General features: G+C 54.3%; 1 protein-coding gene across 2 annotated transcripts in view; it reads right to left on the reverse strand.

The window, feature by feature from the left end:
- LOC104372901 (ankyrin repeat and fibronectin type-III domain-containing protein 1) overlaps positions 1-26,044 on the reverse strand; it is a 199,212-nt gene that overhangs the window by 53,112 nt on the left and 120,056 nt on the right. For both annotated transcript variants that reach the window (XM_086622227.1, XM_086622226.1), the window contains exon 4: positions 19,231-19,271. In XM_086622227.1, the coding sequence (XP_086478353.1) occupies positions 19,231-19,271 (41 nt within the window). The remainder of the gene's footprint in view (positions 1-19,230; positions 19,272-26,044) is intronic.

The raw sequence follows: 26,044 nt of genomic DNA on the forward strand, positions 1-26,044 counted from the left end.
ATCCTCAAGGGCTGCAAGGACTGGCTTTTGCTCTTTGAACACTCATGGGGAGCTGAGCTCCTCAGAAGCTGCTGTCTACACCGCACCATGCCCAGCATCATTAAATCACCATCAGGCCCATTTCCTCAGACCCCACAAAGGTCGGCCGTACCAGCCAGGCCAGTGAAAGGCGCTTTATTCCAACACAGGAGCCTCTTCATACACGAGAAGGACCTCCCAGCAGAAGAACCGGCGGCACTTGATGTCGTCCAGATGAGGCACTGCCCATCAGCAGAGCTGCTGCACCTAAAATGCCCTTCATGTATGGTTGCACAGAGAGCAGTGGGGGGGGGACGGAGATGTGAGAGGGCTGCATTACATCCTGGACCGAGCCTGGAGCAATGCAGGAGATAAGGCACTTCCATTTCCAACCATGGAATGGTTTCCAGCAAAGACCACAACAACTGGGCAAAGCCAATGCCAGAGAGGCGAGCCATGGCGAGTGACCCCTCACCACGAGCCCGGGCTTCATGTCAGACCACAAGACCATTCCGTGGTTGTGCAAAGCCCTCTCTGCCATCAGACATCTGCCCACCAGTGCAAGCACGAAGCAGGAACGAGATGACAAACCCATGACGTAAGACTTTGCAGCGGCTGACTCAAAACCCCAGCGTGGTGTGTGCTGCAGCACCAGCTGCTGGGAGCCCAAAGTCTTCAAAAGTCATTTCAGACACTTGGAAAAAAACCAGCCAGCCATGAAAGATAAACCATGGGAGAGTTTGTCCTTGGAGAATACTTGTAGCCCGGAAAAATCAAGAAGAGGTGGATTCTTCATGTGGGCAGTAGCATTTCATTGCCGAAAATGCATTTTGGTGCACAGTAAATGTTGCCTGTAGGGTGGGGACACCACGGGAGGCAGGTGTCCCAGGACACAGCACCCCTCACTCTTTGCTACAACTTCATCCAGGCTGTCATGGAGCGAGTGCTTTCCAACTTCTCAGAGCAAAAGGGAGGGGATTCTGTCCCTCTGCTTTGCTCTCATGAGACTCCCTTGCAGTGCTGCGTTCAGCTCTGGGGTCCCCAACATCAGAAGGACATGGAGCTGTTGGAGCGGGGCCAGAGGAGGCCACGAAGATGATGTGAGGGCTGGAGCATCTCTGCTCTGGAGACAGGCTGAGAGAGTTGGGGCTGTTCAGCCTGGAGAAGAGAAGGCTCCAGGGAGACCTTCCAGCACCTTCCAGTGCCTAAAGGGGCTACAAGAAAGCTGGAGAGGGGCTTTGGACAAGGGTGTGTAGTGACAGGACACGGGGCAATGGCTTTAAACTGGAAGAGGGCAGATTTCAATGAGATTTAAGGAAGAAATTCTTTTCTCTGAGGGTGATGAGGCACTGGAACAGGTTTCCCAGAGGAGCTGTGGCTGCCCCATCCCTGGAAGTGTTCAAGGCCAGGCTGGATGAGGCTTTGAGCAACCTGGTGTAGTGGAAGGTGTCCCTGCCTGTGGCAGGGGGGTTGAAACTGGATGATCTTTGAGGTCCCTTCCCACTCAAACCGTTCTATGATCCTATAAAACGCCTTTTGATGTGACCAGCCAGCAGCTCCACAGGGCACCACAGCTGAGAGATAAGTTTCTGGAGGCTCTGCAGAAAGACATCTCTTCTTTGCAGAGCTGGGCCCAGCCGCTCTGCAGGAGAACAGTGGTTGGGGATGTTTCTGAGCCGGTCGTGATTTTCACGAACAGCGGACAAGGTGCCCTGTAACGTGCCCTGAAATGGTCAAGGCCACAAGAGGTAAGTTGGGAGACCTTGTCTCGAAGATTTTGGGCATCACACTGGTACCTCTTGCTTCCTTTTCCCTGACTGCCAAACTCACCCAGTCATCCTGATCTCCCCTAGAACTAAATCCCAGATTTACTGAAACCACCCAATGGACGCAGCCTTTTCCCTACCCCAAGGTGACTCAGCCCCGCTTGGTACATATCCCTTCTCCATAGGGAAGATGGAGACTTCAGTCTCCGGAGTCTCCTGACTCTCCCCAAACCAGCAGCAGCCTCCCTTCCTCTAGTCAATACCGGTGGGTCCTTGGGACGGGGCTGTGCCGCTAACACTGTCGGGTTCGGCATCTTGAGATGAGAGAGTTGTAGAACACTGGAACAGGTTGCCCAGAGAGGTGGTGGATGCTCCATCCCTGGAAACGTTCAAGGCCAGGTTGGACGAGGCCCTGAGCAACCTGATCTAGTTGGAGATGTCCCTGTTCCTTGCAGGGGGGTTGGACTAGATGACCTTTGAAGGTCCCTTCCAGCCCTAACCATTCTATGATTCTATGATTCTATGATCTGGGATGCAATGCCAGCGCTCGCTCCGCAGCCCCCAAGGCAGCAAGTTTGGAGCACGGGCTTGCAGCAGTTGTCCCTGCTCATGTCAAATCTCAGTCTGGTGTCCTCAATCCATTCCTCAGCACTGATAAAACCTGGCTGAGGAAGATGGTGGGGGTTTCAGGAGCAGAGCAGGTGCTCAGGAAGCATAACCACCTCCCATCCAACCCCAGTCAAAACATGGCTCCCAACGCGTGCCTCCAACTTCAGCAATGGTTATCTCCAAAGCAGAGCCCCAGGGAGGCGAGGGAGGAGCAGGAGGCTGCTGTCACAGCCCATTTCTGAAAGGAAAAGCAACCATCTGGGTTCAGAGCATCTCTCAGCAGCTCGGAGGGACACACGCACGCTGCCACGTTTTGATACAGGTTGGCTCAATGCTCCCCAGACACGTACCGTGGGCCTTCTGCAGTCGTCTCACTGAGCCCTCTCTTTGAATTAATGCCGCTTTCCAGATCAGATTGGAAACGCTGACGTCTGTCTATTATACCAGGAGTCGTTCCCAGAGCTACTGTCTCTTTTTCCAAACGAGGCGAAGCAGCAAAGGGTTATTAACCAGGGAGAAAATGAGGACGGGGAGGGAACGTGCTGTTCTTTCATAGGAAGTGTGCTAATGAACATGACAAAAATGAAGATCAGAAAAACCTTAATGACAACTTCAACCCCAAAACAAAACAGCTGAGAGGAGAGAGGGGAAAGTCCACTGTGGCCCAAGCACCTCGCAGCACCTGGGACCACGTGCGAAACCTCTCACCTCCAGCACCAGGTTACTTGATTAAAGCGGAGTCTGACATCAGGCTCATCTCAGAGGTACCAGAGCCCCTCTGCTAATCCTGGGGATGGTTCAGCCAGCCATAACTCGATTGTGATAGAAAGCACCGTTATGTGATGGCCGATCACAGAGTCATAGAGCATAGAATGGTTTGGGTTGGAAGGGACCTTCAAGATCATCTAGTTCCAACCCCCCTGCCATGGCCAGGGACACCTTCCACTAGACCAGGTTGCTCAAAGCCTCATCCAACCTGGCCTTGAACATTTCCAGGGATGGGGCAGCCACAACTTCTCTGGGCAACCTGTGCCAGTGCTTCACCACCCATGGTGGTTTTGTGAAACACAAGCCACCAAGAGCATCGCTGCAGGCTGCAGTCCCTGTCTTCTCCTTCAGCACGTCCCACCACCTTACTCCTCCTTGCAGCTGGTTAATCCATGGAGAGGAAGAGGAGCTGCCACACCACGATGTTCAGGCCTTGCTGCTGCAAGGGGATCTAACTCTTGTGGCCTTGTGAGCGGCTTTCAGGTTTGCTTGAATCATTGGCTTTGGTTCCCTCAGCTGCTGAAGGGACTCTGCTTTTACAGGACGAGGTCCAACAAAACACTTAACCATGTGCTCATCTCCCAGGGTAAGAGTGGCCTGTGGAGATCAATGTTTCAGAAAAACGCACTTTCCTGGATCGGGGCCACGGTGATGGAGCTACTACCACCAAAGCCATACCTGAACGGGACCTCCCAGTGCTGTCCCCTCCCCAGGAAAAACAGCAAACCCACACTGAATATCAACCTATATTTTAGGTGTTTAAAAATAAGCAAACCTACCCTCCTCTACAAAATAACACAAATCCTGGAAAAACCAGAGCACAAACTGTACCTTCACACATCCCCCACCGAGCGCCAACCCAGGGCGAGAAGAAGGAGGCAGAGCCCAAAGAGAGTCGTATTTTCTAACAAGGCAAACGTCAGCGCAGCCCTGGAGCTGGTGGTGACAGGTAAAGTCGCCCCGGGCTCCCAGCGCTGCGCCGGGCTCCGCGGGAGGCTGGGGGGGCTGGACCCCGGTGGGACGGATGCTCTAAATTGGGAATGAAAACATTCCCCCCGCCCTGCTCGGCAGAAGGGTTCGCTCAAAGTGAGCCCTTGTCTGGGACAGCCGAGGCGACGGCGACAGCTCCACCGGAGTCCAAAATACACTCGCAACTTGGTTTGAATTACTTTATGCAGGGCTTTAAAAAAAAAAAAAACAAACCAAAACAGACCAAAAACGCTTAAAAATTTCCACCCAACCTGGCTGCGGAGCCGCAGGGGACTGGGGTTTGTTTCCACGCAGCCGGTGCGGTGATGCTGGTCTGAATTTCTTCCCCCGGGGAGTGAAAAGAGAGAAATCCCAAGGAGGACGGTGCTGGGAAGAGGGAGGGGGGACACCAGCCTCCTGGCACGCTTTGGCGGTGGTTTTGGGTGATGACCCCATGGCATCTGTGCCGGCGGCTTGCGGGTGGGAGCGATGCTCCCTCCCAGCATCCCAGTCTCTGCCCCGGGGTGCCTGCACCCCACGGACCCACCAGCCTTGGACAAACCCACAAAGGTACAGCCCTGGCCGGCGTCGAAAGCTCCTGCTCGTGGCTCAAATCAAGGCGGCCACGTTACAAACAAACCTGTAGGAGGGAGAGGGAAAGAAAAAATCCCTCGAGGAATCTGTAACGCACCGGAAGAGCTAAAAATAAACGCTGACAACAAGTCAATCTAGAAACAGAAAGCTAAAATCCCTAATAATAGAGGGTTGTCAGGCGGAGGAGGGAGATGCCCGGCACCCAGCTCTGCCAGCTGAGGCTCCAGCAGACAGTGGGGACACGGGGACGCCCGTGTGCATCGCTGTGGGACTGGGGGGGCATGGCTGCCGCTGAAACGATGGTGGGCTACCCACAAGCGAGCCCAGCTCTCGGGCATGGAAACGTGGTGCTGAGGTTCCTCGCTGCTTTTTATCTTTGTGTTTCCAAATTACCTCTCAAGACGGGCCAGCCGACTCCGAGGAACCGAGATGCTCACACCAAACTCCCTGATCCCTGCTCCGCTCCCTTCCAAGCTCCAGAAACGAAGCCAAATCTGTCCTTTCTAGTGCTGGTCACCATCTTTCCCACATCCCCCAGATGAGATTGGTCCAGTCTCAGGACTCATCTCTGCAGCTATCAGTGCTCTGCTATTCGCCTCCTTCCAGGCGCCTCCAAGGATGGATGTGTGCCCCGATCCAGGCTTTCCACCCCCCTGAACTCGTGCCATCACAGACAGAATCCTCAGAGCGTGAGCCACGCTGATCTCACAGCTATAAGGCAACAGAAACATTCTTGGAAAGTGTATAAAAGCCTCCGATGGCAACTCGCTCGCAATGTGAACTTCAAATGCGAATTTCAGGACTTCACAGGACCAGAAAAATCCAACCTGGATGTGATCGCAGCAGATGAGAAGGGTGGAAGAGCCCTGGCTTTATCCACCAGACGCGCAGAGACATTCAAGCCAGCGCAAAGGCAGAAACATGTTCTTGTCCTCCACGTCCCCAACACCCATAAGGCAGAACGCACCCCCAAGGGCCATCGGGACACCCCCCATGCTTGTGCTACCCCAACCCACCAAGCTGCTGGCTACAACAGTGGGGACCACTTCTACGGCCAAGTAGAGATGTGCTGCTTGCACCCAGCCATCCCTGGGGCCAACGTCCTCCACCTGTCCCCACCGCAGTCACGGCAGCCCTGGCACAACCCACCCCTGGTTACAAGGGCAGAGCTGGAGGGACACGGAGCAAGGACAGGCCACCTGGGAGCAGGGGGACAGGAGCAGGCGGCAGGAGGTAATTCGATGACTGGCACTCGCCTCCCCCATCCCGGCGTCAGGCTCGGGTGACTAATACTCCAGGAAGGGGATGCTGCTCTGCTGCAACGATACACGCTGCTAATCCCGCGGGTTTATCTGTCACTTCCGCGCCGGCTGCGGGAGCCAGCACCATCCTGCCCAGCTCCCCGTGGGAATCGCGTGGCCTCCAGCTCCCACCGAGCTCTGCTCCCCACGTGCCTCCCGGCTTCCCTATCCCCCACCCCAGCTCCTCCTTTCTCCTTCTTTTCCAATAAAGGCTCTCGGAGGAAAAAAGAATTTTGATGAGGTGTTTGTTTAAACAAGTGAGTGGGACCTTCACCAGGCAGCACTTACACCTCTGCTCCCGAAAAGTTAACTGCCTGAGCTGGGAGGGGAGAGTAAGGCTACAGCGGGCACAGGGCACCCTGCTGCGAGGGCAGGGAACCACGGCAGCGTGGGAGACCCTGGCTTGGGCAAAGCTCCCCATGACCACCGGATGGGGACCCTCATGTCCCCCACCTCCATCGGCAAGTGGGGACCAGCAGCTCACCCTGACCTGCCCATCGCTTGCACATCCAGCATCTCACCTCTGTCTCCAGAGCAAGAGCCCTGGACAAGCCCGAGGGGACATGCCCAAGGACACAGACACCGGCCCCCAGGGTCCCCACAGGTAGTGCCCACCCGGGTCCGCGCCGGCTCTTTGCCCGGGAGCTGCGTGGGCAGGCAACCTGCCGCCGGTGACAGCCTACGCCATGCAAGTGCTGGGGCGTGCGGCTCGGCCATAACCCAGCTCTCCAGCTCAGGAATGTCCAAATAAATACAGAAATACATAAAAAGGCCATAAATAAGGTTGCCTGAGACGGCTGTTTGTCTCCCGCCTGGCCAGGACCCCCTCTGCCCCATCGCTGTTTGCCTTGGCAGATGACAGCCGGGTAATTTGTTTCCATTGCAATGAAGTCCTAATTAACTGGAATAAACTTTTTACACTAAGTGTGTTTGTTTAACAAACTGGCTCTTTCAGAGCCTCACCGAGACCTGATTGATGCATTGGAGGGGAGTGGAAACACGCTGGGTGCTTGGGCATTAAAGCTGCAGTGTGTGAGCAGGCCAGGGCTGAAAGGGCTCTCTCTGTGTTTGGGAAATCAAAAATGACACCTCTGATGTCTGGACGGGGATTTCAGCGTGGCCTTTGTGTACAAATATTGAGGGTTTCACATTGGCTGTGGCTGACACCCCCTCCAGCATCCCCCCCTGCTCGGGCTGGGAGATCCCCAGGACCACGCCTGCACCGGTGGGAGGTGGGACCCGTCACGCTGGACTCGCTGCCGACTGCGGCGAAGCACGTTGGGATGCACGTGGTCCCTCCTGGTGAGAGCACCGGTGGCTCCGGCCAGCCAACAAAAACCCAAAGGTGGGACCCCACGGGACACCCTCAATGAAGCAGGACCAATGCCTTCAGCGGCAGCCATGCCATCTCCTCCCACCTTCACAGATCAGCTTCATCGCCTGCGAAGCCGGTAATTTGCAGCAGTAAAACCAAGACGGTTAGAAGCCAGTCTGAGATGGTTAGAAACCAGTTTCTGAGGCTGGTTTCGGGCCCAAACCAGAGCTTCCAGCAACACTCGACAGCCCGCGTGAGGCTGGGGGAATACAGAAGCTTGACAAAAGCCCAGAAGCAGAGCCCTCTTCATCCTCAGAGCCATCCAGTTGGCCTGGGAACGGCAAAGCCGAGCGGCCACATTGCAGAACAGGGATCCGGCATGACTGGGCTTGGCAACCTGACCCCAAGGCAGGTGGTCAAGACGCTGCGTGCAGGCAGAGGGGCTTAGTGGAAACACCTGGAAGAAAGGGAAGTGTCTGGAGATAGCAGCTCTTGTGCTGTACCTTCTTCAGGATGACGGCTGCCAGGAGCTGAAGGAGCCTCAGGACATGCAACGCTAACCCCACACATCTGCTAGATGGTGGTGTAGGATCGAGGACAAAACCTTTGATTAAAAGAGGGACAAAGAGGAACGTGGTGGGGAAAAGATGCCCAAACTACCACCGGCACCTGTGCCTGAGGGCGGGCGCCACGTACCACCCTGCCTGCTCCAGCAGTAGCGCCCGGGCCACAACGAGCCCCAGGCTGGAGCTGTATTTCAGCTGTCTAATGAGAGAGCTGCATGAATAATAAGCACTTCTGGAAAACAAAGCATCTCTGACATCCGAGGGGGAGAATGAATGCAGCTGAGCTTTCCCTCCCTGGGTGCTTTTTCCTTCCTACCTCATACAGTAAAGAAAAACCTGTAACAGCCCCTGCTTGAGCACTCTCAGCTCCAGAGTCTTTCTTGAGGCGTTCAAGCTTTTGGGAAGGCTTGGCTTCCCTATTTTTCAATGTAAAAATGGGATTTGGTGGGCCCTAGGGTTTTCCTTTGCCTCCTTCTCCAGCCCGTTTCCTCAAAGCACTGCAGGCATTTCCATTTACTGTGGGGCAAGAAGGTGTTTTCTTGTGGCTGGGGGTTTAGTAGATCTCCCCCAACTCCTTGGTAAAATGCCCCAAAGTCTCCCCAAAGTCAACCTGCCTGTGCTGCCCACAGCTTGATTTAGTCAGGTCCTTAATTAGGTATAAATACCATTATCCAGGGTTTCTTCAGTAATTATGAGAGGCTCATCCTACCTTCAGTTGCGTCTTCTGGACATGCTGAAAGCTGCCAGTGGCATGACTGATGGCAGAGACCTGAACTCGCTCCCCAGGCTGCCTGTGCAGCCCATGGAGAGATCAGGCACTTCTGGAGGAGGAATTCATTTCCCCCTAAATTAGATGGTGACGCTGGAGGTGGTGCCGTTTTACGTGATGCCCCAAGCCTGAAGAGACAACCAGGCACCCGCACCCTCGTCCCTTCCTGCTGCTCATCGCCTGGGAGTCACCACGCCACTCTGAGACTGGTCTTTGTTAATGCCAGAAACCTGTGGGGAAGCTCAGAGCCTCAGATCTCACCTCTGTGGACACGGCGCTGTCAGGATGCAGTAAAGACAATGTATTTTCCTCCTTTAATGTCCTCAGACACACTGCCCCCTGAGCAAACGAGCGATATCTCCATGTCTCCCCGCAGTCTGCTCAGCACAGCCCAAGTAAATCAGCATCTTCAGCCTGATGATCCCTCCCAGAGCAAAGAGCCAGAGGAGAAACGCCAACACCGCTGCTCATGGAGACCCAGCTGATGGCTCCCAAGGCTAATGCTGTCCTTCCCACCACCCCCCTCAAGTTTTGCTCCTCGGGAGCTCAGGTGGTTGGGAGAAGGGCTGCAGAGCCACCAGCCACAGCACATGTTGTGCTTCGCACACGGTCCCTGATGGAGCACGGCTGGAGGCAACGTGGGGTTGGGAAGAGCGTGGATCGGCTTGCAAGGACATTGTAAATGGCTAGTCTTTCCCAGGAGCTGCTGCCAGCGGGCTCAGGAACGTTGTTCCACGCTCTTCTACAGAACAGCAAGTGAGCTGAAGGCAAAGTGCTCAGATACCAGTCAGGTTGGCCATGGTGGGGGTGGTCTTAGGCAAAGATAAGCAGGTGAGAACATGGAGAGAAAAAACCAGGACTGTGTATTTGACTAAAAAGCCAGATGAATCTGCGGTTGTTCCAGGAAAGAGCATCAGAGCCCTCGCTCGTGCTGCGCTGGAGGGCAAAGCAGCAAGCTCTTGAGACGATGTGAGGCAGCGAGGTTGAGAAAGGAGCACGGGGAACGAGAGATTTCCACTCAGGAGCAGGAATTGTAACGCACTCGACACTACTGAAACCTGCTACGATGGTTTATGTGATCAGAAGGGTCTGCGTAGGAGGGGTGGCAGGGAAGGAGGAGGAGGGCACGGTGTGCTTACAATACGCGCCATTGTATTTTTTTTTCTTTAGAATTACAGATCTTTTAGCAGCCAGTGCTCAAAGAAATACAGATTTACCTTCTCACCAAGGACTGGAAAGAGGCACAGTACATCCCACCTGAGCCAGCACCGGACTGCGGGAGCTCAACCTTAAATACATGTTCTCAAGGGATAGAAAGAAACAATGCATTATAAAGGATTTGGGCTTGCGAGTCGCCTGCTAGAAGACTCCCAGAGCCAGCAGTAAAGCACCAAGTGCATTTCTCAACTCTATAGTTGATGGTTTTTGATGCAAAAGTGAATGGGCGGAGAGGCAGCCCAGACTGGCAGCGATCCCCACGGCCCAAGGAGCAGCACTGCTCACGCTCAGCGCTGCAAAACGGCTATTGCCACATCCCGGGAGATGGGATAAAACCCGCTGGCAGGACAGGCTTTGAAACAGTAGAGTGAAAAAATACAAAAGTTCTTTCAGGAGAGTTCACTGAATGTGTCTGTAAAGTCACAGTTCGGAAAATGAGCGACTTGCTCAAAAATCCCCTTTGCTAAACGAAAAGCTCAGAGTAGAAATAGAATATACAATAAAGAGTGGTCAACACAGATGAAAAATTACCATGTGCAGGAAACTGATAGGGGAAAATAAAGAAGGGGGAAGAAGAGGAAGATGCAGGGCTGGACGTGCAAAATCTGCTACTGGGAGACAAACAAATTCTAGCAATAAGTCCATTTTTAAGGAGCAATAGGACTGTTTTTAAGAAGCAATAGGACCATTTTTAAGGAGCAACAGGCCTGTTTTTAAGGAGCAATAGGACTGTTTTTAAGGAGCAATAGGTCCATTTTTAAGGAGCAATAGGACCGTTTTTAAGCAGAGGCTGCAGGACTGCTCATAATGATGCAGAAAAAGCAACCATGGTCAATAGATACTTATTCTGTGTTTGGGGAAAAAAAGGAGAGTAAAGTACTTCCTAGGAGAGATGAAGCTTTCCTAAACCATTTTTATCCTCACCTACATCTAAGGTGGCCAAACAGCAGCAATCAGCCAACACAGACAACGCGTGCCCAAAGCTGGGGAGTTTTTTGGGCTCTGCTGCTTGTTTTGAGCAAACTTTGGGCTGCCGTGTCCAGATGGCAAATGGCTCTTTCACAGCAATATTCACAGCCAGCAGTGCAGATGACCTCGTTAAGTGCTAAATGGTCAGCCTGATAGAAGACCCAGAAGCCAGGGCTCATCTGGAATTAAATTAAGAAATAATTAAGGTGTGTAAGTTATAATTAAAGTCAGTCGGCGTGTCTTTGTGGCAGAGGGATCTTGTCAAATGAGCCCGATGTCACTCTCTGGCGAACACAGGATGAGCTGAAAGGGGCCCCGTGTACGTCCGGGCTGTGCAGGCAGAGCATTAAGAGCTTCTTGGCGTCCCGATTTCAGAAGATAGTGCTATACAGTATCAATAAAGCACGTTCACTAGATTAAGAGCCGGCTGACAGGTCTCAAACAGAAGTCGTCAATGGGGACTCGTTAGCGAGGCTCCACGGGGAGCCTGCTAGTCGATATTTTCATCGATGAGTGAGATGAAAATAACAAAATCCTTGCTCAAAAAAATTAGCAGATGACGGGAAGATTGATGCAACGGTAAATATTGATGAGGAGAGAGTGAAATGTGGGTTGCTTGGTAAAGCTGAGCCCATTTAAACACTGTACGTGTCAGCGCAGCCCGGTGCAGAACGACAGACCTACGGAGAAGGATTTCAGGCCGTATTTATGAACGGGGACTGTATCCCAGACAAGAGAGAGCCTCCAGAAAGGCTCAAGGGTCACCACGGGTGACCAGCCCAACACAAGGCTCTAATGTGATGCTGGGATGAAAAGAGCTGATGCAGTCGGTGGGGGAGAGGAGAGTTACACGTATTGTACTGCTGAGAACGACACCGAAACCCTCCTGCAATTAAGGCGCCCACGTTTAGAAGGGGACACTAGAAAAGCAGAGCGGCTGGAGGGATGAGTCACAAAATTGATCCGAGGGCTGGAGAAAATATCCTGCTGCAAACGATTCGAGCTAGATTGAGTTTATTGACAAAAATCCTGCCCCCCACCCCCAAACCAGAGCAGTGTCAACTCGTACCCACCGAGACACGGAGAGAGCCAGGGGCTGGGACCTGAAGCCCAGCAAGCCCAAATGAGTTTTGGGTCAGGACTAGGTACCTCTCGGAGATGCTCAGAGGATTAGATACCTCTCCGAGGGCAACCACAACCTCTCCAGCTTGCTGAGGGGCACATGGGCAACTTTTACATCCCTGCAGCACATGGGAGGCCAATGTTGTGATCTAATAGACCCTTTTGTACCTAAATCCCACACAAGTGAATCCCAGCAGACAACTGGAGCTCCGAGGCTAACCCCGGCCACGCACCACCATGAAGATGGGTGACTCAGGAGATAGCACCCGCCTTGGAGCAGTGAGGAGCTGGGAAAGACGGGTGCTAGCTCCTCAAAGGCGAAGTTCAGCGCTAGAAGCCCTGCTAGCTGTGAGAAGTCTCCTCCAGGTCTCATGCCAGGAGCAGAGTGTGCGGGAAAGGACCTCTCACAGCTCTTGGAGAAAGCAGAAAGTGCTGGCCAAGCAGCTCAGGAAACACCTCGACCCACTTCTCCCTCGTGGGTACCCGGCTGCGGGACCAACGGCCGCGGCGGGTGGGAGCGTTGCCTCCCATGCCAAAAGCGTCTCTGTGTTGACTCACTGCAGCAAACGCTTTGCTGTCTTGCTCAGGGGAGAAGGCAGCCGCGGTTATTTGGTTAAAAAATGCCCATCTTCCTACGCTCGATTCCCTTTTCATGATTAATGCAGAGCGTAGCAAACGCGGAAGGGCTGCAGCTGGTGCATAGGTGGCTTCTGTGCCGGTCTTGGCTCTGAGCTGGCAGTGTCGTCCTCCCATCCCGCGAGAGGGGAAGGCAGCCCTGGGCTCAGAGCAGTGGGCAGAGAGATGCCATTTCAACGTTTCCACCAAGGGATCGGGGACCTCCAGCAACTGGGCACCAAGTGGCCAGGCCCACTCAGCATCCTGGGTTCAGAAGAAGCAGCAAAGAGAGGTACCCCATGGTGAGCAAGAGGACCTTCTTCCATCCAGAGGCACTGCAGAAGGACATGGGCTGAGGACATGGGCCCCAACCCTGGCATGGGGTCCGTGGGGACAAAAGTCCACCCAGCACTACCAGGAAAGTGCCCAGTTCACGGGAACATGTGCTCTTCGGTCGGGACAAAAGGAAGAACAGCATAAAGACACTGAGTCCTTGCGTGGCAGAGCTGGAGATGGGGAATTGGGGCCAGGCAGGTTTTTAATTGGACTGGAACTGAAATTGCAGGGTGGGGAAAAAAACCCCAAACCTGCTCTGGCTTAAAGAAAGGGGCTGGGGGGACAGGAGAAAAAAGCCCTTCAAGTTTCTATGACAACTGGCACAGTAAGAGCCTACATTGCAACCTCACTTAACACATTAAAAGCTGCACAGAAACAACTAAAACCAAAATTTTGTCCTACCGCCAGGTCCAGAAGGGCCGTTCCCAGATGGAGGATGAGCACGTTGCCAGAGGGTGGTCCAGCAGTCCCCCAGCCCGGGCACCCAGAGCAGGGCAGCACAAGCTCAACCGCACCAACAACTCCTCCTTCTGTCCCCTGGGCTTGAGGGACCACTGAAACCAAGTGGTTCCTTGTCCCAACCTCCATTGGGTCAAGACATTTAACTCTGGGTATGGAGGGTCCTGGTGCCATCCAGGGCATCTCTGTCCTCATAAAGCTGGGTGTAGGGCAGCAAAGTCTCCAGAAGCTTTTCTGGGCTCAGGGCATTACTGGGAGAGACAGGGCCACCTTAGCTTAAAAGATGAGCACACCGCAGGGTGGGAGAGACCTTTTGAAGGCCAGAAGGAACGCTGCAGAACCATTCAGAGGCTGGAGCACCAGCCGGCCTCGCACCCGCTGCAAACACCCCAGGCAACTCCCTGCCACACCACGAGCTGCTTCCCGTCACTCACACCTGCTGTGCTAAACCTCTGCTCCCCTTCTCTGGGCCACCTCTGCTCTCCAACCCCATACTGGCATTTGGTGAGCCATGACATTTCGCCAAAATACCTTTCCAGGATTCTCTTCCTTCCCCAGCACTCAGAGAGGCTTAAAGCCTCTCCACCTGCCTGGAACTCAGGCTCTGAATCCACTGACCAAACCCCAAGAGAAAAAACTTGTAAGCTTGATATACAGCTCCAGTGGCTCAGACCCTGCTGCTGGGGTACCCGGACCAGCATCGCAATCTTCTTTACTTAATTACGTTGCGTATCAAGGAGTTAACTCCCCGCCTCTTCATAAAACTGGCTTAGCCAGGACTGGGGGTTGGAAGCTCAGAGCCCATGCTCATGGTCCCTTCCAGAGGGCTCTGCTCCTCTTCAGCTGCCCACCTGCACCTGTCTGAGGGGCACCCACCCCACAGACCCCACCACCTCTCTTCCACCCTCCAGCCCTCTGCCATCCCACTGCCACCAGAGATGCTGCTGACGGCGCTTCATCTCATCCTTTCCTACAACCAAAGCTCGGAGAAGCATTCTCCAACCCTGTAAAGGTGGTTTGGGGGCAGTTTCCTGCAGCGTTGAGTATCCTGTGGCTTCAGAACAGAAAAGGTGCCCTTGGCATGGCTTCTCCTACCCCACCGCTCCCCTTGCCCCACCTGCCCCATCTCTTACCGTGCATCCTCCTCCCACTGCCTGGCACTTTGCAGGTGAGCCTGAGCCACCTGAAGAGCATCCCAGCTGAGTGACTCTCAGCCACCACAAAAGAAGTCAAATGCAGCACGTACGTGCGTAATTATCATCATTACCAGAACAATAACGTCGGAGTGAAGCAGGCAATGAAACGCACACCCAGCTTAGGAACACATCCAGCTCGTTGTGATGGCCCTTAATGCTTCCAAGATGTAAATACGGATTTCTAGCTCCTTTAAAACCACCCCGGCTTTACAAGATAATGATTCAGCAACAGAACGCTCACTTTCATCTAAGTGCTGGCACGGAAAGGTTGGAATCGAAGAGATGAAATGTTCTGCTTTAAGAGCAGGGTGACACCGAATTAGCTGCAGAGACATCTTGGCGTAAGGAAGGCTGCGAGGCAAAACAAACACGAGCTGCTGCTTTATGTAAGGTGGTTTCAAAGGTTCCTGGGGTGTTTACACGTCTGGGGCTCAGGCACAGGAGGCTTTCATCTGAACTGGAGACAGAGCCACGAGGTGCCTGTATAAACGGGCCAGGGGATGCTGCTGTAGCAAGAACGGGCTCGGAGACATCAGGTCTCTTCAGCACGGCCGCGGCGTCCCAAGGGACCGAACGAGCGGATCAATGGGGAGCATCTTCTGTCGCTGCAGCAGTGTCTCTCTTGACACCTCAAAGAGCCTGGCAAATATTAACCGCTCCCGAGTGACGACTCTCTTGACAGATGAGCATCGCTCCGAGCAGAGGAGACAGCCGGGGAGGGAGCGCCAGCAGCTCCCGCAGCAAATCAGTGCCACTTTAATTAAACCCAGGTATTTCGGTCTGCGTTTGCTAGGGGGTTTATCGTTGTTATTGTTACCAAAAATTTCTTTTCTGGGTTGGAAGGAACAGAGTTCCAGTTGGTGCCTGACACTGAAGAGCAAATATATGCCAGGGGGAATTAGCAAACACACCAGCCTGTCTCGGTGCCTGTCAAGACGCTTCCAACCAGCCCTGCCAGGAGAGTTATTAAGCAAAAGCGCCTGTCCCAGGAGAGCCTAGTGCTGTCTCTCAGCATGGTGTCCCTGGGTCTTCAGCCAGCAGGGCCTTGCTCAGGAAACTGCCTTGACAAAGCAGTCAAGAGCCCTCCGTCAGAAATTTGGAAGGACCTCTGGAAGCCTGGATGTTCTAACAGCATCACAGCTGTATAAGCAGCTTCCAAAATCAGGGTGACAAAGGAGCAAGCAGCTCAGGGGATGGACTCAGCCCATGGGGTGTTTCTTCCCTGGTCCCTACCAACCTGACCAGACCCCAGATGGAGCAGGGCCGCAGGCAGGGCTGCGATGGGGAGTTACGCGCCCAGACTGCATCAGATGAGAACTATCAGGTCAGGATATACCGTTCTGACACGTGAACAACCTGCTCTGGAAACACAGGAAGGCGCCTGTAGCTGTTTGCATGGGATGGCTGGAGCAGCCCGTGCAGATGAGGAAAGCCCTGCAGATGTTGACGCACTGCTGGACTCGTGGCCATTCCCAATACACCAGGCTCCTCTCTGAGGTATTCCAGCCACATGAGCTCTTTGTGTGTGCCCTGTTCTTCCTAAGCTGGTCTCTAGCCCATTCAGTTCTCAAGTGATACAACTTTTTTTAAGGTTAATGCTTCAGCCTTCTTGACTCAGGCTGCATCCTTCCATTTAACGTGGAAAGAGGGAAGTTACCTCCCAGACACACTAGAAGCCAGGAGTCACAACTCCTGACATGGGCTAACTCTTGCAGGAACATCCATAAGCACCCTCACTGAGACCCTTGGAAGTAAAAGTGCCTCCACCAGAGTGGGCAGCAACATCATTTCAGCTCCGGTGGCTCCATCCTGGGCACCTCTGACTTTCCCTGGTGGAGGTCCACCTTCGCTACACCTTTCTGTGTGCTTGCCACACTACGCCTGGGGCAAGCTAGCAGGAGATCTGTACCTTAAAACCTCTTGGATGGGCTGCACAGAGAGGAGGAGCTTAGGGTAAAGGCTGGGTGAGGGCAGACACCTCTCCCTACCCTTGATGAGCACTGGACTGTTCCAGGTCCTCACCCTACTGCTGGCTGGGATAGTTACCCCAATGGTAACTGTGGGGTGAGGGAACATAATGACAGCATTTCCATTTCTGAAGAGAAGAGGCAACAAAGGAAGGACAGGAGTCATTCAGGGCCACAAAAGGAAGCTGGCAGAGTACCTGATGTTCAGGGGGGAGGAGGATATCTGATCAGAGAAAGCTTCTGAACTTTCAGAACTTTCGTCTGAAAGATCTGGAGATCTTTCTCTGCTGAGGAAGACAACCTCCAGTCCTGCTGGAGGCTGAGGGTCCCCGTAAGGCACCTGGCCCAGCCTTGCAGACCGGGTGCAAGCAGGTCTGTCTGCAACAGCAGCGGTGCCGGCAGCAGTCAAGGGATCAAACACCAAATCGGATGGGGCCAGTGGTACCAGGCAACATCACGGCCACAAACTCTACCAGTCACAATGCCGGAACAGCCACTGAGGAACGTAAATAGGACAGGCAGTAACTAAAGTCATATTATTATGATTAGCCAAGTCACAGCTGATATCACAAGTCTCTTGGCCAAACCATGGAGGTCCCACAGCCTCGTGGCACAGAGGAACAAGACAGCACTGATAAGACATCCTGTATCTACCACATCTTCTGCACCAGCACCCACCACTCTGACCCAACAGCTCTGCAACTTCAGAGAGATGGGACGCCCATGTTCTCCCACTTGAGGCAGAGAAACATCCCTCTGATGTTTCTCTGATGAGATGAGCTATAAAGGTATCATTGTCGCTACCTGCTGCCAAAACCACCCCACAGGAAAACCAAAGAGTAAGAGCTCTTTGCATATTTCCTCCAAATCTCTTACTTAAAGCCTCACGAAAGCTTCAGCTGGAATAGGGACACTAGAGATGCTTCCACCTTTTTCAAGCCTGTGTGTCAAAACACACACTCGGCACACGCACACGGCAGCGGCGCTACCGTAAGAAGCACCGAAATCTTGGACGACTGTTGGTGGAAGTCGCAGAAGCACGGTTGTAAGTGCTTTGCCAAATATGTGTTCATTTCATTGCCGCATCCGTGACGACTCCATAACCTCCTGGGATATCCCTCTGATCTCCCAGAAAGCCACGTGGGATTAAGCAGCCTGGGAAATGGCTCTGGCTGTGTTTTCAGAAGTCTTTAGCTGCCAACGGTGCTGGAAAGCCCATGATCAGCACTGCCTTGGGGCGAGTGGACAGAGGAGCTCCCTGAAATCAGACTTTCCAGTACAGACCTAGGAGACCAGTGCTGAGTTTTAAAAACTTTTGGTGGCACAAAGGAAGAGGAACCGGCAGATAACAGCAGAACACGCACGCACCCGACTCTTGCGCTCCCCATGACCGACAGCGAGCAGGCAGCTCCGTCGGGCACTCCGTGAGCCAGCCTGCCACCCCCGCTGTGCCAGGGACATGCGTCCTCCAATGCTCAGAGTAACCTGGGCCAAGGATGCTGCCTTGGTGCTCACTGTGTGCTCGGGCACTGCTGGGAAGCAACTCCACAGGAACGTTTTGGAAAGCAGCAAAGACAGATCAAGTGCAGGACAATGAGTCTTGGAGGAGAAATTTCCTCAACCCAATTCCTTCTGAATCTTCCCAAAAACACGCTCCTCTGACAATCCCACGTGTCAGAGCACCGTTCCACAACTTCAAAACCACCTACGGTGTTTTTTTCAGAAGAAAAAAAGGCAACAGCATACAGATGTTCACTTCCCAACCAGAGCAGGAGCAACACAAGGTCCCAAGTGCAACGTGCTCAGCAGCACAACACACACCTGCTTCGTGGTCATGGCCAGAACCCAACCTCTCAGCCCGGCTTTTAATTGACTTTGCCGTTATCCAAATAACGACGGTATCAGACACATCCTTCCAGCAAAGTGACAACCCTTGTGCCTCGAAGGTCCCCGCTGCGGCGAGGCTCTGTGAATGCTGGGTGCAACACCATGGCCGGCCCTGCTTGGATTTTAACACGTGTCTCCGAGGTTGACAGCTGTAAGTGCTCCGCTCTCACCCGCCCGCTTACGGACCGCCGCAGCCAGCTCAGAGCCATGGCCAAGGGCACGCGCCAAGTCACCAGCTGCTGGTGTTAGTGGGGTGGTTTGCAGAACCTTTGTTTGTGTTCATGGATACAGTGGCTCTGGAGAGCCTCTTCCCTCCCTCTCGCTCCGGCGGCTCCCCCGTGCTTTACAAAACACAAGGGATGGCAGACGACAGGCATCAACGTCAAAGCCCGGGCTGCAGAAGACGTGCTTCAAGATCAGCCCGTTGCGACACAGAACGAAACCCTTCGATCCTCCAAAGCAGCTCAGCTGTGTAAACCCGGAGCAGAGAGAGCCAGAGGTGGGAAAGATCACCCCTGCATCCCCCGCTCCCGGCCACTCGGTCCCAGCTCCGTCCCTCCGGCTCAGTCAAGCTGTCGTGATTCCTTCTGACCTGACTGACCGATTTGCATATGCCCTGAAGCCAAAACGATTGACAGCCCTTCCACTGTCATCCTCACTTGTGTAATTGCAGCAGCTATTCTTGTACATCGAAATGTCTAATCTTAGCACGGCACAGAGCCGCTCCGTAACACGGACCGACCGGGAATTTCCATGCAATTACTCACCGCAGCTACTGGCACTTACTTGGGCTGGTAAAAGTCCTTCTTGTCCGCTGACCCCAGGCTCTGCAAGACACAAAAGACAGATGTATTTCCTTAACCCTTTGCCAAGAAAGTACTATTCCTGAAGGTGTGAGGGGAGCAGGAAAAGGCACGTGCCTGTGCTTTCAGCTGCCCGGTGGGTATGTGTGGGCTGGCTGGCCAGGGCGGGCACCTCGGACCTCCAGGCACCGGCCATGCCGTAGGCAGAGCCCACAGCAGCCAAGGATGTACAAATAAAGAGTCAAAGCAGAGGGATGGGGATGCTTTAGGTCTGAACCCCACGTGTTCAGGCATGTCTGTCTCTCCCATCACTTGTAGAACCTCGTGGCAGGAGGGGACTTGTGTCTCCTCGAGCCTGCCCAGCTGGAAAGAGGGCAAAGCGCAGGGTTGGCAGAGGGACCGAGCCACCACCACCGGCAGGGAGAGACCCTCTGGCAGGGCAGGGGACTGAGCCCGATGCCCACAGCCCCTCCCTGGGGACAGGACCACGAAATTCTTCTGCCAAGAAAAATAACATTGAACCCCAAGCATGTGCAAGCCTGGGAAGCAGCAACAGCCCGATGCACGGTCAGGTTCCCATGCACCACCAACTCCACCGATAGCACGGTCTAGTAAAGGCCCGAGAACATCACCAGCCAGGCTGCCAGAGCGCCAGGGGCCCCTGAGAGACCCCAGCCAGGCTGAGCCTCGGGGCAATGGGCATCTCACAGACCCCGCTGCAGGTTCGAGTCAGGGCATGCGCATGATGGGCACAGAGAGCACACATGCACCGCCATGCCTTGTCCGACGGGGCCGTGCACACCCCCACACCCCCAAGTCTCTCCCCCAGCACGTCTTGTCTCGGAGATGTCTGCGGAGAAGACCCCACCCCTGCCCTGCTCCCAGACCCCACTCCGTGGCACGTGCCTGCTGAGCGCAGAAGGCTCCCCACCACCAAGGGCTGTGCCCACCATAGTGGGATGCTCACGGCGGGCAGTGCTGGAGCAGACAGACAGACAGAACCACCAAACCTGGGAGTCAGCAAAGCCGTCACACTGCCAGAGCCCTCTCCTCCTCCTCCTCCTTCTCCTCTCGGGGATGATCCTCAGCACGGGGTGGCCCCGCCACTGGCCCTGGCCCGGTGCGGGCAGCAGGCGTGTGCCAGTGTGCGTGCCCGCTCGCAGGAAGCACGCTCGGGCTTCGGGGCTGCTGTTGTAGTTTTGCTCTGTGGTTGCCAGGCAATGGCGAGCACGAACACCAAAGCAGAGGGAGCAACCGGGCCGAATGCTAATCAGGGGCACAGGAGCTCTCCCGGCACTCTCCGTTGGCGCTTCCCGAAGCTGTCGGGTGCTCCCACCCTGGGACTGAAAAGCAGGCAGGGAGAGGAACACCCTGGCTTTTAAACAGGGATCCACTGGCACCAAAACATCCCCCCAACGGAGTTCTGGCCACACCAGCGAGATGGGGCCGTGGTTCAGTGGTGGCTGACGCTCTCCACGGCACGGAGGGGTTGGTCGGACACTGGCACGGGGAGGCTGCAGCCAAACCTGCGCAGGGTACGTGGGTCTGGGTGCATGCTGTCCTCTTGGACATCTCACGGGCACACGCCTGAGCTCTGTCTTGGGGTTGGGCTGGGAGGGCACAAGGAATCATAGACTCATAGAATGATTTGATTCGAAGAGACTCTCAAGATCATCGAGTCCAACCGTTCACCCTGCACTGTCAGGGTCCCTAAACCATGTTCCTCAACACCAAATCCACACGGTTTTTAAACACCTCCAGGGATGGGGACTCCACCACCTCCCTGGGCAGCCTGTTCCAATACTTCACAACCCTCTCTGGAAAGAAATTCTTCCTGATATCCAACCTAAATTTCCCCTGGCATAACTTGAGGCCATTCCCTCTCGTCCTGTCATTCCTAACGTGGGAGAAGAGACCGACCCCCATCTCCCTACAACTTCCTTTCAGGTGATTGTAGAGAGCGAGAAGGTCCCCCCTGAGCCTCCTCTTCTCCTTGCTCTTCTCCAGAGCAGCCCTTTGGGGTGAGAAGATCTCATCTGCTCATGCATCGATGGCCATCTCGGCATGCAAAAGCTCTGAGCAAACCCCACTGGCCAGAGAAGGCAGCACCCTTTGGCTTTCCCTGCTGCTCCCCCTCCTCTGACACGACAGCAGCAAGGAGCTATGGCAAAGCCCCACGGGATCAGTGGCCAGACACCAGACTGGGCTGGTCCAACACTGGCACAGGCTGCCCAGAGAGGTGGTGGAGTCTCCAGTCTTGGAGACATTCAAAACATAATAGGACATGGTCCTGGGCATCCAGGACAACCCGGTGCAGGGGAGCCTGCCTTGAGCAGGGTGTTGGACTGGGTGATCTCCAGGAGATCCTCAGATCCCCTCAACCACTCTGTGCGTTCCTGAAGCAGCAGTAACTGCACAGAGCGAATGCCCTGAGCGATGAGACCTGTCCTCCAAGCCCACAGCATGTCCAAGAACACCTCCACTCCCTCGGGCCCAGCACTCCTGTAAGATATCTCCTTACTTCTTTAAACTCGACACCTAAAACGCAGGGTGCTAGCTCCCAAACCACGGATTGACTGCAACGAGGTTCACGAGCTGTGACAGCTTCCATTCCTTCTGCGACCGGTGCTACTAGGGATCACGGAGAACTGTTGATATTTAAGGAGAACCCACTTGCAAACAGTTTTCTCAACACTATTGAAACAACACATGGAAAACCTGCATCCCATGTAGTCAGCCCCTCCACCCAGCCATGTGAAAAAGCTCCCATCAACCCCATAGCCAGCTCCAGACAGTACCTGACCTTTCTGATAACAGCAGGAAACAATGCTGACGCTCTTCTACCTTTCTAAAATGCTGGGGACACTACCACTATCACCAATATTCCCAGCACAGGAGATGACAAAATCTGCAGCAGCCCCTTCACACCGTCACGGGTGTCACCAGCGTTCAGCTCCCCTTGTCTCTCGCCAGGACGGAGGTGCAGGTCTCTGCAATCAATCCCTAATGAGGGAAAACCACGTGGAAACTTGGGGAAAAAAGAAACCATCACCTTGCAAGTTGAGCTCTTGCAGACAAGGGAGGTGGAGCAGCTCAAGTGAAGGCGCGTGCTCCGTGCCGGTGCCGTGCCACGGCTGTGGGCGAGCAGCACCACGGGCACGGCCGTGAGTTGCTGCCAGGATGAGCTGCACGAGCATGCTAAGAGAAGGGGTAACCATGAGCTTATCAAGCAGCTCTTTTTTAAAAGTCATGGAAAATGGAGAAGGTTTTAGATCTCTGGAATTAAACAATGAGGCACTAACTTTGCACAGAGGAAAATCAAACCAATAAAACGGGCAGCGACCGCAGCAACGATTAGTTGAAACAGCTGATTTTAAACCTTAATGAGAAAACAGCACACGAGGAGGAAAAGCAGAATGCCAGCAACATGTCCACGGAATCAGGCCTGGAGCAAGGCTAGGAGCCATGGATCAGCTCCGGCTCTACCACTGCCCCAAGGTTTTTTTCCCACTTCATACCTCCGTTTCCCCATATTGCCCCTACACAGCCCTTTGCCTCCTTCCTCTCTTCCCAGAAGAGAAAGGGACGGTGCCCAGCTGTCGGATAAAGTGATGTCAGTCCCACCATGTTGCATTTCATTCTCCCAACCGCGCACAAACCCACGGTGGCTGTGGATCCAGAGGGCTCCCGGAGAGCGGCTGGAAAACCCTTGGCCACAAGAATCACCAGTGAGCGGAGAAGAGCTTGCTGGAGGCTGGTGGAGGTGATGCCTGGGCAGGAGAAGGTGGTCAGGGCCAGTAGCAAGACCCAAGGCAAGGACATGTTTTTGACCACCTCTATGGAAGATCCGCATGAAAAAGTGGAAGGAGAAGTGAGTGCAGGCAGATGTGGTGTCACAACAGGAGCCAGGGACAGTGCCCATCCACCAAGGAGGTTAACAGACCAGGTTGAGGATAAACCCAATGACACTCTGCTTTGAAAACCTCAAGTAAAGCAGCACAGAACTGTCAGCAGGAGGAAGGAGGTGAGAAGGTAGCGATGTCCTCCGAGGCCACAAGGCACCTTGGGGCTGGCCTGACCTTGTGCAGCTGTTCACTATAAGATGCAGCTGTATTTTAAAAAAAAAAACAACCCCAAGGCATTTGCCAAGTGCAGGGGCATGACACCATCCTGGCACGACTGGCTGGGAGCTCTTGGAGAGCTCAAGGCAGCGCTTGGAAGATCCCCCCAAGCAGAGGAGCTGGCCTTCACTGACGGCTTAAAGGTGTTAATTAGAAATGAATCCCTCAGGGTGGGCTGCGACAGTGCCACCAGCCACCACCCCTCAGGGTGGGCTGCAACAGTGCCACCAGCCACCACCCCCGTCCCACCACAGCCGGTACCGTGGCCTCAGCCGGCATCCACAGCAGGGGAAGGCTATGGAAAAGTGGTCAAGGGGAGGATGGGGTGCAAGGAAGCCGAGCGGGGTAGGGAACACGCAGCCTGGATCTTAGGAAAACGTCCTGGCACTGAGCTTGAACAGAGTTTGGACCATCTCCAGTGGGAGGGACAGGGCAGTGTTTCTTGTACAAAGCCGACGAGATAAACGAGCGCAGAGGGACGGCTCCCGGCCTTGCAGGGAGCTGGGACTGGTTTTACTTTTTCTGCCTGTGCCTGGGGACTGAAAGAGGCAGAGAGCTCCCAAAAATGAGCAAAAGCTGACCCAGCGTTTTCCTCTGCCTTCTGGGAGGAAAGATTGATTCCTCCTGGAGGGAGATGGGATCTGGAGGCTTTTCTCTTGCAGATATACAACAAAAAAGGCAAATGCCAGCCTGCCTGAATGCACTGTTGTTGGTAGATCCACAGGCTTCCAGGAGAGCTGCCTGCTGGAGGCTCCTGTGCATCAAGGCATAGCTGGGGTCTGCAGAGGGGCATGGCTGCAGCGTGACAGCTCAGCTCCCAAAATAAATCTGGGAGCCCCAGAGGCTCCCTGAGACCTCCTGCTGCTGCTCAGGATGCTGGGGAGACCCTGGCCTTCGCAGGAGGGAGGGAGTGGAGCATCCCCCCGTCCAGAGGGTGCCCTGCGAGCACCAAGCCCCCCCGCAGCATGAGTCACCCTCCAGCGGGCCCCGCCGCGCTGCGCCTCGCTTGCTCACTTCATTGATGACTCAGGGTTGAGGAAGCACATTTTAAATCCCTTAATGAAATAATGGAGAGAGTCATTTTTATCGGCGTGTATTTTTAAAACACACACTTCAAGTGGGGCTTGGGCCCATCTCCATCCTTTCCTCCTGACACAGAGGTGAGTGACCGCAGGGACTGGCATCTGGAGGGGCAGGAGCAGTCCCCGTGCCCCAGCATGCGGCGTTGGCCAAGGCAGTGACTGAAGAGCTGCCAGGCTACACCCTCCATCCCTCCAGCGTTCACGCTCCTGCTGCTGGCAGGGCCAGGGGAGGAAGGTGGGACACCAGGATGTCCCAGGTGATGCCCTCAGCCTGGCAGTGCCCCCAGCACCTTGCTCTCTCTGGGGTTCACACCTTCGGAGCCGCTTGCCCTTTTGGATGTGGTCGGGCACCATCTTTAACCTCTTTCCTCTGCAGAAGAAACAACGTCCCGAGCAGAGGCAGCAGCAGAAGGGGATGTTGACACACAGCCTGCAGCTGCCAAGGACGCAGCTGCCAAGAAGCAGCGTTGTCTCAAGGTCATTACCACCGCTCTCCTCCGCCCCTCCCCATGTGAGGACACCTGAGCCAGGCTGGTGCTGCTCTCCTTTTGGTTAAAGGATGTCTCCGTGCAAGGCTCGGTGCCCTCCTGCTCCTGCAGGAAAGTGCAACGTCAACGATGAAAGTGCAACGTCAACGATGAAAGTGCTACGTCCCAGGAAACACCTTAGAAACGCTAGGAGGGAGAAGGGAAGGCGACCGGACACCAACTTTCCCGGTGCTTTCGCACCAAAACAAGACAAACGGAGAGGCCAGGGTGGATTTAGTAGCCATGAGGACCCAGGTTCTCGAAAACGATCCTTCGCAGGGGTGTAAAAACGCAGCCTCCCAAAGTAGTAGAGCAACACCCTCCTGCATGGATGCCACCGCACGGCCATACACGCGAGGACCCGGCTCCCCTGGCACCACGGAGCAGCCTTCTTTTAAAGACTGGATTTGGGACAAAACATCCGAGACATCTGTGGGCTTCTCTCTTTATTTAGAACACGAGCCATCATTTTCACAAAGCCTTTGTGAACCCGTGATAATTTGTGCCAACAGTGAAATTATTCTTTTCACGTTTCAGGCACCAAGTAAACTATTTTGCAAGTTATTTCAATCCTCTATTTAACGAGCCCAAGTTACCCAACCTATACAAGCTCCCAGGCAGGCTTCCCTAGGACAGCTCATCTCCAAAGCCAGCCTTGCTGGTCCCTGATAAGAATTAGCACAACACGCTGCAGACAGAAAAGATGAGACCGATTTAAAGGACCGCTCTGAATTCCAAAATTCAGCCAAGCTGAGGAGATAACAGGCACGGCGTTGGAAAGGAGGATGCTCACGGAGGGGCTGAGGCGGAGGTATTGTGTTATTTATTTATGCACACCAGCAGACATCAATCCTGTTGTACTTTTTCCTCTCCTAAACGCTGCCAAGCGTAATCTCAGCTCGTCTTTTTCTGGGCAGTGTCCCTTGGAGAATGAAGTTATTAGGAAGGCTGAAGAAGCCTCATGCAATTATTTAGAAACGACACCAAAATATTCCCCAAAGACAAGCGGCTGCTTGCAGGTGGCAGCTCTCTAAGTCATTCCAATAAAATCTGGCTCAGTAACTCCC

The sequence above is a fragment of the Tauraco erythrolophus genome, chromosome 17 (assembly GCF_009769465.1).
Source record: "Tauraco erythrolophus isolate bTauEry1 chromosome 17, bTauEry1.pri, whole genome shotgun sequence".
NCBI classification, from domain to species: domain Eukaryota; kingdom Metazoa; phylum Chordata; class Aves; order Musophagiformes; family Musophagidae; genus Tauraco; species Tauraco erythrolophus.